A 16,418-nucleotide genomic window follows, 5' to 3' on the forward strand; every position below is an offset into this window, starting at 1 on the left:
TCCGGGCTGGGGATTCGAACCCGCCACCTTAGGTGTACGTGGCTGGCGCCTTAGCGGGTTGAGCTATAGGCGCCAAGCCAAGTTTTGCATTTCTGACACCTTCTGAAGGGATGCTGGGACTGCTAGCCCGGGACCATGCTTTGAGAACCACTGTAGGATACTATTAGCATGCAAAATCGTGCTTATCATAACATAAGGTAAAGGACACAGCTTCTTTCCTAAGAATGTACATTATTATTCGAGAAGAAGGTATGGTTATGCTAGTTTATAGGTGTGCCTTGACTCGATGAAACTCAAAAAATTAAATTCAAAGCTAAAGATTTACATTACTTTAAACCAATCACTTTCATGTGCTAGGAAAATCGCAATAAACAAGACAAAGTCTCTGCCCTCAATGAATGCACAGTGTAGTAGGCAGACAGAAAATAAATATGTCTTTAATGTAAGGTCAAGTACATCCAAGAAAATAAAGAAGGAAGTGGCCACGTGGAGTCAGCCTGGGGAAGGAAAGCCACTCTGAGAAGATTCCTGAGGGAGTAAGGGGCAGAGCTGGGTGCTTTTCTGGAGCAATAGCTCTCATGTTGGAGGGAACAGCAAGGCAGGGGCCCGGAGGTCGTGCTTGATGTGAAGGAACAGCAAGGGCCCAGTGAACAGGGAGAGCGCTGGAAGGTAGGCCAGTGGGGGAGCCTGGACGCCTCATGGAGAGAGCCTTGTAGGCTACAGGAAGAATTTTGTATTAAATCCTAATTCTAGATGCTTAAAGCTCCTGATTTTTAGAAATGTATTATTTCTTCTCTTCAGAAAGATGTTCTTATAAAAAGAGTACAATAAAAATGTAAGTGACTTTAGGTCAGGAGTCCTCAAACTTTTTAAACAGGGGGCCAGCTCACTGTTACCTCAGACCGTTGGAGGACTGAACTGCTGACCCCAGGACGAGTCAGCTGTTTTGACATCGGCAAAAACACCCAACGAGCCAGATAAATGTCCTAGGCGGGCTGCATGTGGCCCATGGGCCACAGTTTGAGGACACCTGCTTTAGGTGGTCAGGATAGGAGGCTCCCATAAGATTATGGGAAAGCTATTTGGTACCCCAGAGTATTTCTGAGTTTCTGATGTTCACAGTAGTAGTCATTCCTTTCTTGGAAAAGAGGGATTTTACAAGTTAGAGGCAGGGCTCTGAGTCCAAGTGCTGGTCTTTGACACATTTCCTAACTTCTCTGAGTGTTGGTGTCCATCAAGTGAAGATACTGGACAAAGTACCCTTCTGGAACCTTTTTACACTCTGGAATTCTGAGGTGTAGCTGATGCTCCTAGGGTTAGATTTATGGCCATTTCTTTCTGTGAGTGCTGGGGGCTTGTTTGATTTGGGGAAGTGCAGATGGTGATAGCTCTTTCGCTATCGGGAGCCCAGCTGGTGAAGGAGGGAAGAAAGAGTTGGATTTGAAAGAAATTATCTGTGAATGAACATGCCTGAAAAATTGAGGTCTTCTAAAAGTTGCTTAGGAGTTTGTATTTCCTCCCAGTAGATTTGAGCTGGTAATCAGAAACCAGAATTGTGTTTGTTAGATAGAAAGAACTTGCCAGGCCATAACTCATGGGCTTTTTAATAGCAACAGTTCAAGTCCTCTTTGGGTTAAGAGCCTTGAGAAATATCCCAGCCTCGTTGCAAGATATTTATGTTGGGGAGGTTTGTACGACTTGCCAAGTGGTTTGGTAGGAAATCTGTTTGCTTCAGCACTTGGATTATATTCCCGTCTATTTGAGAGCATGGCAACCCTGATCTGCCCCACTGAGAAGCCGATGTTTGCTTTTTGCCAAATATTTCCAGTTTTTACTTTAAACTTTGTTTTTTAAGGAGCAGCACAACCAGTAAGTTACATTATATAGTTTGTCACAGTTTGCAGAGGGACATAACAAACGGTGCCATTTCTGAACATAATGGTGAAGCATCCACTCTGGAGGTTAGAGTTCAGCCAGGGTCTGCTATTTCTTAGTTCTGGGACTTAGGGTAAGTTAATAAACTCTGGTGCCTCTGTTTCTTCCTATGTAAAATGGAGGTGATAATAGTGTATCCCAGCTTCCCCTACCCACCCCACCCCCAGCTTACTGTGAGGATGTAATGAGTTAAAATTTAAGACACTCCTAGTACAGTATTTCAGTAGGTAAGCTGCTGTCATTATGATGTTGTTGTTATTTAGTTGCCTTAAATATGGCATAGAGGTGAGGGAACCAGGAGTTACTTAGGGTAGCATGACCATGCAACAACAAGGCAGCCAACCAGCCCTGCACCCTGGGCCTCCTGAGCTGCCCTCCTGTTGCTTCTTGGTGGGACACCGACTACACCTCTGTTGCCCTGTTACTTCCTTCCACCAGCTGCTGTTGGAAGATAGGAGGGACATCAGGGAGTTGGCATTCTCTTTAGGGGACAGAAAATGAGAGCGAGAGCACTACAAAACTCCTAAATGCTGAAACCTTGGGATCTTTCCAGGTGACTGAAACAGGGACATTCCAAATATCAATAAGCAGCAAGTAGATCAAAGCCATTTTCTGTAAACATTCAGGCTGTGAATTTGTACTTTTTAGTTACATGGCTCTCAGAGCTCCCTAGCTGAGTTTTATAAGCAAAGCTAACATTCCCCATTATAATGATATGTAAAAGAGCATAGATTCCTACTTTGTGAAACATAGCCACAAAATTGTTTCTGTGGCTCAGGGGATTAAGTTTTCAAAAGAACCTTGAAACAATGAATGCTTTGGCAAAAATAGTGGCGTGAGGTTTTTAAATTGCCTTTCATTTAGAGCAGGCCTTCTCAGACTCCAGTGACCTGGAGTTCTGCAAAAGGCAGGTTTTGATTCAGTAGATCTGGGTAGGGGCGGACAGCCTGTATTTCTACCAGGCTCCTGGTCCACAGGCCACTCTTGGAGCAGCCAAGCCTTAGGTTATTGAAGTGCTGTCCTTTGTGCTATATCAGAGTCTGGACAGCCACCCTGCTGCCCCTGTCCCTGGGCTGGGGCTTAATGAGTGGATACAAAGGTTTTTATACGCCCTCCACTTCCTCTGAATTCTTGACCTACCTAAGTGGAGAGATAAGCAATTAAACAAACTCTGGTGAAATATATTGCTGTCTAGACTTCTGAATGACATTCTCTTGTCCCTAAAAGGAAAGAACACCCCTTTTTAATTAGAAGTGAAGGATTACAGTAGAGACAAAGCTGAAGGATGTTCCTCATTTGTTCTGCATCAACTTTTTAATATTTCCTTAAGGGAAGATTCTGGGTGATTATTACTCGAAATAACCACCACAGAGGGCTCATTAAGACAGATTTAAATTTTTTGCCTCTGGACATTTTCGGTTGTAATTAAAATTCTCATCTCTCAAATTAAAATACACCAGACAATAATAAGTCTTGGCTACGGCTAGAGAAACTAGAACCCTCATGGGGTGTTGCTGGATTATAAAATGATACCATTTGTGGCACGGGATTTAAAAAAAAGTTAATAACTCTTAACAATTCCAGTCTTAGGTATAAGCCCACTAGAATTGAAAATGTGTGTTTACACAACCACTTATACACAAAAGTTTTAGCTAAAATAATAACCAAAAGTAGAAACAAGGCAAATATTGATTAGTCAATAAACAAAATGTGATATATCCATACTGTGTTCTAGTATAAAGGAAGGTAGAAAGTGCTGACGCCTGCTACCACGTGGATGAGCCTGGAAAACCTGCTAAATGGAAGAAGCCAGGCATGAAGGAATATATATTGTATGATCCCATCTTTAGGAATTGTTCAGAATAGTCTCATCAATAGAGACAGGAAGTAGATTAGTGATTGCCAGGGACTTGGAGATCAACTGCTAGTGGATACAGAGACTTTTTAGTGATGGATGATGAAAATCTTTTGGAATTAGATAATGAGGTTGGTCACCAGCTTTATGAATATACTAAAATCAAAATTGTGCGTTTTAAAATGGTGATTTTTTATGGTGTATGGATTATGACTCAATAAACAGATTCTGTTCTGTTTGGGTTTTTTTAAAAAAAATCTTTAATTTGTTTTTCTAGAATTATAATTTAGCATTTTACATTGATTTTGATGGTTTACCAGAGGGTTTCTCAGACTGGGCACTACTGGTATTTGGGGCTGGAAAGGTAATTCTTTGTTGTGGGGTGCTGTCTTGTGACTTGTAGGTTGGTTACCAGTTTCTAAAACTTACAACAAATTTAGCAAAATTTAATTGAGCCAAGAACAATTCTTGGATTGGGAAGTTCCCTCACGGGAGTAGGTTCAGAGCAATTCTGCGTGGTCTGAAGGATTTATAGACAGAAAAAGGAGAGTGGTGTAGGGCAGACACAAGTCAGGTACAGGAACAGATGGATTGGTTACAGCTCGGCAGTTGCCTTATTTGAACAGTTTGGACAGTTGGCTGCCTGTGACTGGCTGAAACTCTGTGATTGGTGCAAAGGTAGGTTATAAACTGTTTATATATCCAGTTAGGTTACAGTTCATGATATATGGAGCAGCCTTTAGGCCAAATTTAAAATATAAAGAGCAGCTTTAGGCTAAAATTAATTTAATAGTAGCATCTCTGACCTCCAAACATTAGATTCCAGTAGAATCCTCCTCCTGCCCACCCCACAGTCAGTAATAAAAAAACATACCCAGACATTACCAGGTGGGAAGGGGGAACGAAATTGTCCAGTTGAAACCACTGGTTACCTTTAGTCTTCCTACTAAAAGCTGAGCTTGAATTAGTTCCAGTGCCTCAGAATTAACCTTGTCAAGAATATTATGTTTAAAGATGTGTGTGAGGGAGGTAAGTTTTAATCAACCTCTTGCCCCCCTACCCTAATCTGCAATCTCTGTCTTTAAAGAGAGTTGCCAGCTACCCAGGACATAGGCCATTAGAGGGCTCCAACCCTGCTCTTAATTAGTCATGTGCTGGCCTGGGGCACCATGTGCTTCCTAAGCCTGAGGTGACCCACAGATGCTGCCTGCAATCCGGCCAGGGTGGCCCCAGCCTGCACTGCCTCACTGAGGGTGCCTACGTTCATTAGTCACTGTGTGAGAAAGGAAGTCTACTCCCCGTCATCCACAAATCCAGGTCCTGTTACTGACTGGTCATGTTTTTCTACCCAATGAAACCTAACTTTCCACTTGAGTATCTTATTAAAAGTTGGCTGCGTTTCTGGTTCACATTCAGAGGCTAAATGTTAATGGCTTGCTGCTGCCAAAATGCTGCTTTGGGGATTATCACTTCCATGAAAGGTGCCAGAATGTTAGCTGCTGGAGTTCAAGCTTTAGACAAGGCTGGTCTTGGATGGATTCTGTGACTTGTCTACAACTTGGTTCCCAAGTTTCCATTCAGTGGAAATGCACGTAGCTTTTACCCCTTCCTCCCCCTGGGCATTTCCTCAGCAGTGGTGGTTCTGATTTAACTTCTGCTACCCAGTCCTTTGTGAGCACTGTGAGATACTTCCTTTTGTTAAGCAACGTGTCACAGATCCTGTGCCTTGCCCTGTATTGGTGAAGCTACAATAATTGATAGTAATTTTTTTGTTATTTTGAGACAGAGTCTAGCTCTGTTGCTGGGGCTAGAGTGCAGTGATGTCATCATAGCTCACAGCAACCTCAGACTCCCAGGGTCAAGCAATGCTCTTGCCTCAGCTTTTTGAGTAGCTGGGAACCATAAGCACATAACCCCACACCCAGCAAATTTTTCTATTTTCTGTAGTAATGGGGGTTTTGCTCTTGCTCCTGCTCCGGCTGGTTTTGAACTCCTGGCCTTAAGCAGTCCTCCTTCCTCGGCCTCCCAGAGTGCTAGGATTATAGGTGTGACCCATCATGCCTAGCCTGATAGCATTTTTTGAGTGTTTACATCATGTTTCACGTTTTGCTAAATGCTTTTATACATAATTTATTCCTCCAGAGCCCATTTTACTGATGCGGAAACAGAGATGTGGAGACTAAGAAGTGGTAAAGTGCAGGCTCTACCCAGATAGTCTGAGCCCTTACTGGTTATTTGTGTCATCTCTTTAATATCATGCTGCTTACATGTTTCTGTCCCTCCTCCAAGCTCTAATAAAGCTATTGTGTTGGAAGCTTTAATTTTTCAAAATCATGGACATTAGGAATAAGTATCAGATTTCTGAGATTAAAATCTTAAGATGACTGGATACCCACATTAAATAAACAAATCTCAACAGTGCGATTTCCCCACCCTGTCCTTTTTCTCAATGCTGTTTTCTCCATTCTTGATTAGTAGAAGCTTCTAGGCATAGAGCAGGGGAATGGGAGAGAAAGGAAGAAGGGCTCCCACTTGGAGCAGTTTTTTCTCTGAGGGGAATGAACAAAACGACTCAGCTCTTTTTATTAGTAATTGGTGGTTCAAGTGTAAGATATCTCCACGGAACATATCAGCACTCCCCGAATATAAAGGAGATGGGTGGTTAGGGGGTTGCTACCAAAGTTATCTCAATGTATAATTTGTGGCCCTTCTTCATTGGAACAAGGTGATTGGAGGGATCACCTCTATGGTTTATCTTACAAGGGTACAAGTGAATCTTTCTAAAAGTAGAATATAAACGTCTTAACACAGTAACTAAGAAAATGACATAAAGGCTATGTTAACCAGTTTGATGAAAATATTTTAAATTATATATGAAAACACCACACTGTACCCCATGATTGCATTAATGTACACAGCTATCATTTAATTAAAAAAAAAAAAAGACAAAGCTTAACCAGGTCTCTGAACATTTTGGTTTCTTTTATATGGTAACTGATATAGCAAACTCTTTCAGGTTGTAAATACTAAGTTCTACACTTAGTAGTAAAATGATTTTCTAACTAAAATTCTATGGCCATGATATGCTATGGTATTAGATCAAAAGTGGAATACTTTAAGGAGTTGATCAGAGCGATCGATAGGTATCAAAATAATTATATCCCAATAACTATTCTTTCTTTTTAATTTTCTTTTTCTAAATATATCCTGAAGACTTTAAAATAGTAGAATATAGAGTAGTGCATATGTAACATATATAGTATATATGACATATGGCATAGAAGACTTCAGTAAATCTTTTTTTTTTTAACTTCTAATTCATTACTAAAGAACTATCGTTATTCCCCAGGATATGCCCATAGAAATTACAGAGAATTTCCCAATTGTAGCCCATAGTTCTAGCATGTACTTTAATGAAGAGTAACATCAGCGATTCTGATAAAATTAAGTACCTCCATTTCAGTTTGCAGTAAGTGGAATGAATCAGACCTCAGCAGGATGGCAGGATCCAAGAGCCGATACAGTTTTATATTTTCTGAGAGGCTTGATTGTGCTTTATAGATTACAGGGACCGTTGTGTTGGTAAGATGTTTGTGAGGTTTGCTTGTTCATTTTTTAATTTTGTTTTTGTTGTGGTTTATGTGTCCATGGGTGAGGGCATATGTGTATTGTGGATGGGGTGTTGGCTGTTCTCTTACAGCCAAATTCACAGTATAAAATTTGTACTTTATCATCCTCTTGCACAGTGGGGCATTCTAGACAGTGTGCTGGCTCTCATTTGAGTCTGCTGTTTTTCTTGTCCTTGGAAAGCTATGACCCCTTTACCCTGGTCTCTACATTGGCCATGACCATATTAGGAAACTTTTTTGAAGTTGCTTGTCATGCGCCATATGATTAAAGTTATATGACATGACATATTCTTCCTACTTTAATGCATTTTAATAAAAATGCCCAAATATCTTAAATAAGTTACCCAATTACATGTGATAATTGAAATATCTTTTTGAAGCCTGAATTTGCCTTTACAAATATTTAATCAAATCATATCCACTGGAACCTAGCAGGTCATCTTGTGGATGATCATGCACAAAATACCCATCCTTGGTGTCATTCAAGGGCCCAGCAGGAAAGAGGGTGCACCCTCAACCGGGATAGTTGATGGGACTCTGAGAATGGAACCATTGATAAACGTGTGGCCAGGTTAAGGGAAAGCAGCGAGGTGGGGAACGCAGCCCTGGACCGGCAGCAGGGGGGATCTATGAAGGGCAAGCAGGGAGAAGTTACTAACACTCAGGGGGCTGCCACTGCAGCTTCCGCAGCACAGGCCTGCAGAGTGGTGGCCTTTGTGGAAGACGGCAGCCACTGCCTGCATATGGCCTGGCAGGGAGGTGGAGGGTGTGATGCCCTGAACTCTGTCCTCATTCCCTCCTATCCCTTATAAGAACCTTCCATTGGTCAGACCAACCAGAAGCCAAAGGATAAAGAGCCCATTGGATGTAGTGCATTACAGAACTGCCTCCCAGGTCACAGACCCCAGTAAGGGTGTTCGGGCAGTGTGGTAATGGCTTGAAGTAGTTGCTGAAATAATCAAAGAGAGCAAGTAAAGTTTTAGTAAGAAGACGAAGATTTTATTAATAATAGTTTGTTGACTGGGCACAGTGCCTCATGCCTATAATCCGAACACTTTAGAAGGAGGCTGAGGCAGGTGGATTGCTTGAGCTCAGGAGATCAAGACCAGCCTGAGCAAGAATGAGACATTGTCTCTACTAAAAGTAGAAAAATTATCCAGGTATGGTGGCGGGCACCTATAGTCCCAACTACTTGGGAGGCTGAGGTGAGAGGATCACATGAGCCCAGGAGTTCGAGGTTGCTGTGAGCTGTGACAGCACAGCACTTGAGCCTGGGACAACACAGTGAGACTCTGTTTCAAAAAAATAAAAAGAAGCTTGGGCCCATGGCACAGTGGTTATGGTGCCAGCCACATACACTGATGCTGGCCAGCTAAACAATGATGACAACTGCAACAAAAAGTAGCCAGGCCTTATGGCGGGTGCCTATTGTCCCAGCTACTTGGGAGGCTGAGGCAAGAGAATCGTTTAGAGAGTGACAGAGTAAGACTCTGCCCCCCCCCCATAAATGAATAAATAAATAAATAAGAAAAGAAAAAGAAAAACTATTAACTTCTATAGCAAAGCAGGGCTAATGGTAGTGACTGCAGGCATCATAGAGATCTCAATGCTTGGATTCTGTACACAACTTTTGAGGAGTATCAGTTGTTTCTTAGAAGTTTCCCAAGGTCCTAATTAGGCTGTTCCCAAAACAACCCAAGTCAGTTTGATGTATGACTACATCTGTCTATGTCAGAAAGTCCCTGGGACATCGATTAGCCACTGTTTCGAGGCAACCCACTTGCAGGGTCTCAATTAGCCCCATTCCCATGGCAACTCAGACCAGCCTGACTCATGCCAGTCCCAAACAGCCAAAATAGCCTAACTGTATCTGCCACTCTCCTCCCTGATGTCTAACTGCCAAATCTAACAAAGGCTAGACCTGGGGGGCAAAGGGGACATACCACATTAGTGACTGTCACCCCAAGGGCAGACTCAGGTACTGTTGTTTCTGGGTTGTGCTCCCACGTTCTGGAAATGAATCCTCAGTGAGAGGAATGATGATACTTAGTAAAAATCATCTCTATCTGGAGAAATGAATCAGAAACTTACAGCTAAAACGATCAACCTTTCCCTTTCCCGTGACTTTGTGTCTTAGGAAGTAGAGCCGCAGCTTTTGTGTGACATCAGAACACAACAAACATCTGGAAATGAGAGTCTTCTTGGAGAAACACTTTAAAATAATGATGTGCTTAATTGAATCACATGAACAAGACTGGTTTCATTAGCTAAAAGTATGGTGATGCCAGAAGCATGCAGTGTAAATCACAAGCATTAATATCTGCCCTTGTGTAAACAAGCTGTTTCTAATTATTTATATTTGTTCATACTTCATTAATTTTATCCATAAGAGCTGTAAGTGCTAAAGCTTAGGTAAGACAGATGAGGAGAAAATTACATAAATTGGGAAAAGACTGTCATTATTCTGTTTACTTCTGTCAGAGGGTAGTTGGAAAGTCCCCAGAATAGAGGAAAAGTCACTTTCTTATCTAAACTCTTAATGGGAGAAACAGGAAAAAGCAAAATTATACACACACGCTATTTAAGCATATGTAATAAGGATCCCTCAATAAAATGTGTTACAGTCATTCACAGATAGCAGTTTCGGTCAATATCAGGGCTTTCCTTTTAAAAAGAAACATCTAAGAAAATTTCTGTTATCAGATTGGAAATTGAGCCCAGTTTCCTAACACTTCATTTCTCCTGACTTAGAATGATTATTGACCTTCCAACTAATGAACTCAAAACCCTGCAATTCCCAAGTCATTCATAGACAGTCACACTCCATTCATCAGCGTATGGTTACCAACGTATAGTAGTGGCCTATAGTAATGCTTCACTGTCATATGTTTGCAGTTTCAACCATTCATAAATATAATATTCAATCCAGAGGAAATCCAAGAAGGTTCACAGTAGAAAAAACAGAAATATCCCATGGAGAAAGAGCTCGTAAACTACAATGGACACGTAGAAAGCTTTGGGGTAATTAGTGTGAATGTGAAAAATTTAGCAAGCTATATAATTATGGTATGTGTAGGGTTTATTTTAAATTATTATACTTCAATTGAAAGTTATAGATTTAATCAATTGATAGAGTATATGTATGCACACACATCTGTGCAATGATCACTATTGCTAGTACCGTACATTTATCTTTAGAGTGGGAATTTAACTCCCTTCTTGTTTAGATACTTTTGATTGAGTTCTCCATTTGTCATGGGTGATATCAAAGTAAACAGCTTAGAAATAAATACACAGACATTAAGAAGATACATACTAATCAATTTCAGGTCTTATAATTCTGAGTCATTTGGATTAGTATTCCTAAAAGTGTAGAGTTCAATAATGGAGGCTCATAGTGCAATGAATTATGTTGCAAATACTGTTACTAAAGATGGCAACATTTAGAAATCTTCCACCAAGATTAATAAAAGTTTTACCATTCAAAGGTGAACTTACTGTTAATTTAAGCTGCACCAATAATGTTGAAAAACAGGCATTGTTGTACTGCCATAAAAGTTGGTTAAGTTGTGCTGAGTGAAGAATTCCATTAAAAGGTTACCACGTTCCCAAATCATTCCATGTGATCAAAGTTTTACATAATATGAAATCACATATGTATTTTGACTATAAAGAGATACTCCATATAGAGTATTTGCACACAAATACAGAAATAGTTACATAATAGTTACATAATATGAAATCACCTATTTTGACTATAAAGAGATACTCCGTATAGAGTATTTGCACACAAATACAGAAATAGTTGATCAGAGCCAGGTATGCTAAAATGAATGTTAGAAACGGAAGAAACATTAGAAATTATTTGATTCTCACACTTTACAGTGTAGAAATTTAGGCACAGAGAGGTTAAACTGACATCTTAAAAACACACAGGTAATGTTATGGCTGATTTGCAACCAGAAATAAAGCATTCCTCATAATGATCTGTTCTCTTCACTTAACCTTGTTATTAAGAGCAGAGTTCTGGAATCAGACCAATTTCAGTTGAGTATTAGGTCATGGACGTGCCTGGTAGGTGTGGTTCTGGGTTCCGGTGACAGATCCTTCCCCGTGAGAAAATATTGTGTGGCATTAATTCAGAGGTACATATGCCAAGGTGTTGCATAGAGAAAATCCTGAGGGCAGCTCCTTAAAACTGAGACAGGAGAAGAACTGGAAGGCTCATTAACCTTTCTCTGCATGAAGGAGATTGAGAGGAGGGGAGACCTTCCCAAAGCTTGCAGCCATCTCAGCATGTGGGCCTGACTACTCATGGGAATTATGCGTTGGTTTTTCCTGTCTGCAAAAGTTCTTTCAGTATGGGGCCCTGCAGAGATGTTTGGTGTGGCATTTGGATGTTATCCTTTCTTTTAATAGCCAATCTAAACATGTTGAGCATGGGTTGTACTCCCAGGTATTGCTAGGTTCTAATGCCATTTGCACCAGACTGTGGCTATCTGCCATCTCATGGGAATAGTAAGAGGACTCACCTTAAAGGTTGTTATGGGAATGAAAAGAAATAATGTATAAAAGCATGTAGTAAGATGCCTGACATACTATAGGCACTTTACAGATGCTGCGTGCAGCTATTGTTACTTGGCTACAACACAACAACAGATTCGGCATTGCTGTCATACAGCAGCCTTGACCACTCACTGTTTGACTTAGACAGGTTTCTCTTTAAAAGTATATTGTTTTAAAATGATGGCTTTGGTGAAAGCCCTAGACAATAGAAAAAAAGCTGAAGACTTATTACCTAGAAATTACATCTCTGACTTAGTTTATAAGAGACATTCTATAGCTGAAATTTTTTCAAGCCTGGGTTGGAAGATGTCAGATCAAACTCCCACTCCATCACGTCATCAAAGGTGTCACTGAGCAAACTGTCGGATCACACTGAGCCTGTGTTTCCACGTCTTCCACAAGGCAGTGGTGTGGGGCGGTCAGAGACTTGTGAGAACAAACTGACCCTGACCCCGCCCCCTTGGCATGTGACTGTTAAAATGAGGTCAATTATATGAGGTCTGACAATTAAGTCCACAAACTCATTCTAGAAAAACTGCATACATTATTGCTGAATATCACTATTGTCACCTTCGAAGTACTCACCTTGGAAAGCTGTGCTCTGATGCCAGCATCTAGGCCACCTTTCAAAGCAGTTTTGAAACTATTTTTTTGGAATGGCCATCAGAGCCATTGTAATACAAGGTCTGACAAGTTCACCACCTCATCCTAGAGAAGGTGCTCCATACTTCATGGCTGGATATCATTATGGTTTCAAGTACTCTCCTTGGCCGTCTGGTGACTGTAATGATATTCAGCAATGAGGCGCATGGTAATTTTTCTGGGATGGTTGATTGTCTGACCTCATAAAATCTACTCATTGGGTGGTTGTAGAGCGCAAATGAGAGTGTATACGTAAAGAGCCAAAAAAGTTGCCTAGAAGAATGCTAAGAAGTGGAGATCTGAAGGACACTGTGTCCACCTCTCTTTTTCCAGCTTTCATCTTGCTGCTGCAAAAGGACACGTGGAATGTCTCAGGGTCATGGTTACACATGGTGTGGACGTGACAGCCCAGGATACTACAGGTATGTGGTTTTTAATCTCTTAAGTTAGCAGGCCAGCAGACAAGTAGATATCACAAAGGTGATGTGTAATCATTGTGGAAAATGCAGAGTCTACAGATAAGCTAGAAGGAAAAAAACCAGTCACCTCCAATGACTGGGCTCTGCCACGGCCTCATCATTTGCACCTTTGTGTTTGCATCTTATCCCGTGTATGTGCTTTCTCAGTGGAGACTCTCTGCTTCTGATCCCCCATTTTTGTATTTTTTTCCCTACGCTTTATGGATGGACCAAGCCATATTCCCTGCTTCCTATTTTTATGAATCATACTCTGTGGTGATGAAGGGGGTGAGTTATTGAGGAGCTGATTTCATCAATTAGCTGAGATGAGTCTTGTGGGAAAAAGCCATGATCTTCGTCTGGACCAGTGCCCATGATTCTCTCTCCCCTTGCACTGCAGCGCATCCGAATCATCTGGGAACTGGGGGTGGAAAGGAGAGAAGGGAAAATGGAAGAATAAACAGTCCACACCCATACACCCATGCTCTATCTGCTGAGATTCAGATTTCTTTTGTCGGGAGGTTGCCTGTCAACTGGTACTTTTTAAAAGCTCCCCAGGTGATCCTAACGTGAAGCCAGTGTTGAAAAATGATGAACTAGACAAATGGAGAGAAAAGGTGGTGGGTTTTTTTTTTTTTTTAAGAGACAGAGTCTCACTTTATTGCCCTTGGTGGAGTGCCGTGGCGTCACACGGCTCACAGCAACCTCCAACTCCTGGGTTTATGCTGTTTTCTTGTCTCAGCCTCCTGAGTAGCTGGGAATACAGGCACCTGCCACAATGCCCAGCTATTTTTTTGTTGTAGTTTTGCTGGGGCTGGGTTCAAACCTGCCACCCTCCATATATGGGGCCGGTGCCCTACCCACTGTGCCACAGGCACCACCTCTGTGGTCTTACTTTTATAAACACTGTCCTATGTGAAGGAGCCTCTGGGGTCTGTAGCCTGGAATTCTGCTCCAGGACCCCACAACCAAAATCCTTTGGCTTCTAATGGGTTTTTGTTAGTTTTCATTAGAATACAAAATCAGCCTAACTCCTTTATTTTAATCTAGGCTTTTCTTTAATCTATAACAGATCCCTCCCTCTACCACTGTCACCAAAAACAAAAAAAAATATTGCCCTTGTCAGAGTAGTCATCTTTGGGGATCAGCAGTCAGGTATTATAAGAATGCTGTTATTACTCAAAATATGGTTGAAAATTGATGTTTCAGGATTGTTCTCAAAGCCTGTGGCTCTTTTTTTTTTTCTTTTTAAAATAATCTCAGTGGTTAGGAATCTTTATTCTTTGATAATATGTTTTTTTAAGGGCAAGCCAAGAACCACTTGAAGTCAGGTAAATGACGTGTCAAACTGGTTAAACCATTGTTGCTTAAAAATAGATAGTGATTGAAGTAACCGAATGATTTTCTCAGCAGTTCCAAAGTATCTTCTAAAAATATTTTGAGAAATGGCAACCCCATTAGAAGAATGAATGATTTCCGTAAGTGACTACCTTGAGGGAAACATTAATGTATGTTGCATTAATCATCTTAAATTTTAAGACCTAGGTATTTTGTTTTTAAAATTTGTTGATGTGACCTTTAAAGTCATGTCATATACAAACGTAGTGCAATATGTTTGGCTCAAGTCCTCCAATGAGAGGTGTGTCTCTTAAGTAGAAGGGGCTTTCTATGAGAGAAAATCATAATCTAGAAGAATTAGCTTAGAGTGACTGTGCGGTCATACAGTCTTGTTTCATTGTACTTGATAGTAAGAAGTAGATTAGACAGAAGTGTAGTCATTTCTATCATAACTAAACATCCTCCTTCGCCTCTTTTTATTATAGGGCAAAATAACTTTAATATATACTTATCAGAAAACTTGGGAAATACAGAAAACTAAAAAGGAAGATAGCAGTATTCCTACTACTATCAGAAAGAAAACCTGTGTGTGGCTGGGCGCCGTGGCTCACACTTGTAATCCCAGCACTCTGGAAGGCCAAGCTGGGTGCATTGCCTGAGTTTGCAAGTTTGAGACCAGCCTGAGCAACAAGAGTGAGACCCTATCTCTAAAAAATGTAGCCAAGTGTTCTCGTGGGGAACTCTGGTCCCATCTGCTTGGGAGGCTCGAGCAAGAGGATTCCTTGAGCCCAAGAGTCTGAGGTTGCTATGAACTATGATGTCACAGCACTCTACCAGGGGCAAGAAAGTGAGGCTCTGTCTCCAAAATATGTGTGCCTGTTTTTGCTCTATTTCCTTCCACGTTTTTCCTAACATAGTTTTTATATGGCTGAAATTACATTATATAATAAATTCTACATCCTACTTTTTATTTATTTAGACAGAATCTAAAACTGTTGCCCTGGGTAGAGTATTGTGGCGTCATAGCTCACAGCAGCCTCCAAGTCTTGGGCTCAAGCTCGTGAGCTCAAGTAATCCACCCACCTTGGCCTCCCAGAGTGTTAGGATTACAGGCATGAGCCATCGTGCCTGGCCTACATCTATTAAGAGCTCTTAAGAAGTATGGTTTTGTTTTGTTTTGTTTTTTTTTTTGGTTCGTTTTTTATGGCCATCCAACTCGAAGTGAGTAGGGCTCATATTTATCAGCAGATTCCCAAGTCAGGTTCTGAGAGCCTGGTGTACTGCTGGGCAGGGAGACCTGGACACCCTGACCCAGTCTCACTTCTTTATGGACTGGGAAGGCACAGCCGTATAAGAAGCAACATTTGGGGTATATCCTGGCTATCTCTCAGGACTGTTCAGGGGGAACTGAATATAGTTCGTGGAGTCCAGATCACTTTGTGGTTGCAAGATACTGTCCAGACCTTTCCAAGTTACTGTCCAAACCTTTCCATGGGTTGAAAAGTTCTCTTCTCACCAAACATTTGTGGCAGTGAGTCCAACACGTTGTTCCTCAGCCTTTATTGTTTTACTTTAGTCTGAATGAAGCTCTAACTTCTTCCCGTGATTTCTTGAAAGCATGTAAAGAGAACATAGGAACAAAAGAAATAAATTGACCTTTATTGCCCATGCCTGTCTCAGCTGTGACTGGAATGCCCATCCACTAACTCTCCCATTCAGGAAGGCTATCTAGATACAAGGGAGAGACAAAGATATTAGAAACTCATCCTTAGTCCAAATCCTTAGTCATCGTGGTTTGGCCATGGATTAAATGGCTTAGCAGCTAGCCTTTATTAAAAGGATTTATTGTATAACATTCAGATTTGGTCAAAAGGCTGCAGTTAATGGATTCAGAATGCCACATGTGGCCCCCAAGGCTTCAGGTTCCCCACTCTGGTAACTTTTAGTGGTGTTGTCTTTTCAGTGAACTTGTCTTTTTTTTTTTTTTTTTTTTTT

The 16,418-nt window shown here is 41.1% G+C and overlaps 1 protein-coding gene across 2 annotated transcripts in view; it reads left to right on the forward strand.

The window, feature by feature from the left end:
* RAI14 (retinoic acid induced 14) overlaps positions 1-16,418 on the forward strand; it is a 115,114-nt gene that overhangs the window by 67,862 nt on the left and 30,834 nt on the right. For both annotated transcript variants that reach the window (XM_012807101.2, XM_023514993.1), the window contains exon 3: positions 12,961-13,049. In XM_012807101.2, the coding sequence (XP_012662555.1) occupies positions 12,961-13,049 (89 nt within the window). The remainder of the gene's footprint in view (positions 1-12,960; positions 13,050-16,418) is intronic.

This window comes from Otolemur garnettii, unplaced genomic scaffold (genome assembly GCF_000181295.1).
Source record: "Otolemur garnettii isolate 467f Iridium unplaced genomic scaffold, OtoGar3 scaffold00063, whole genome shotgun sequence".
In the NCBI taxonomy this organism is placed as follows: domain Eukaryota; kingdom Metazoa; phylum Chordata; class Mammalia; order Primates; family Galagidae; genus Otolemur; species Otolemur garnettii.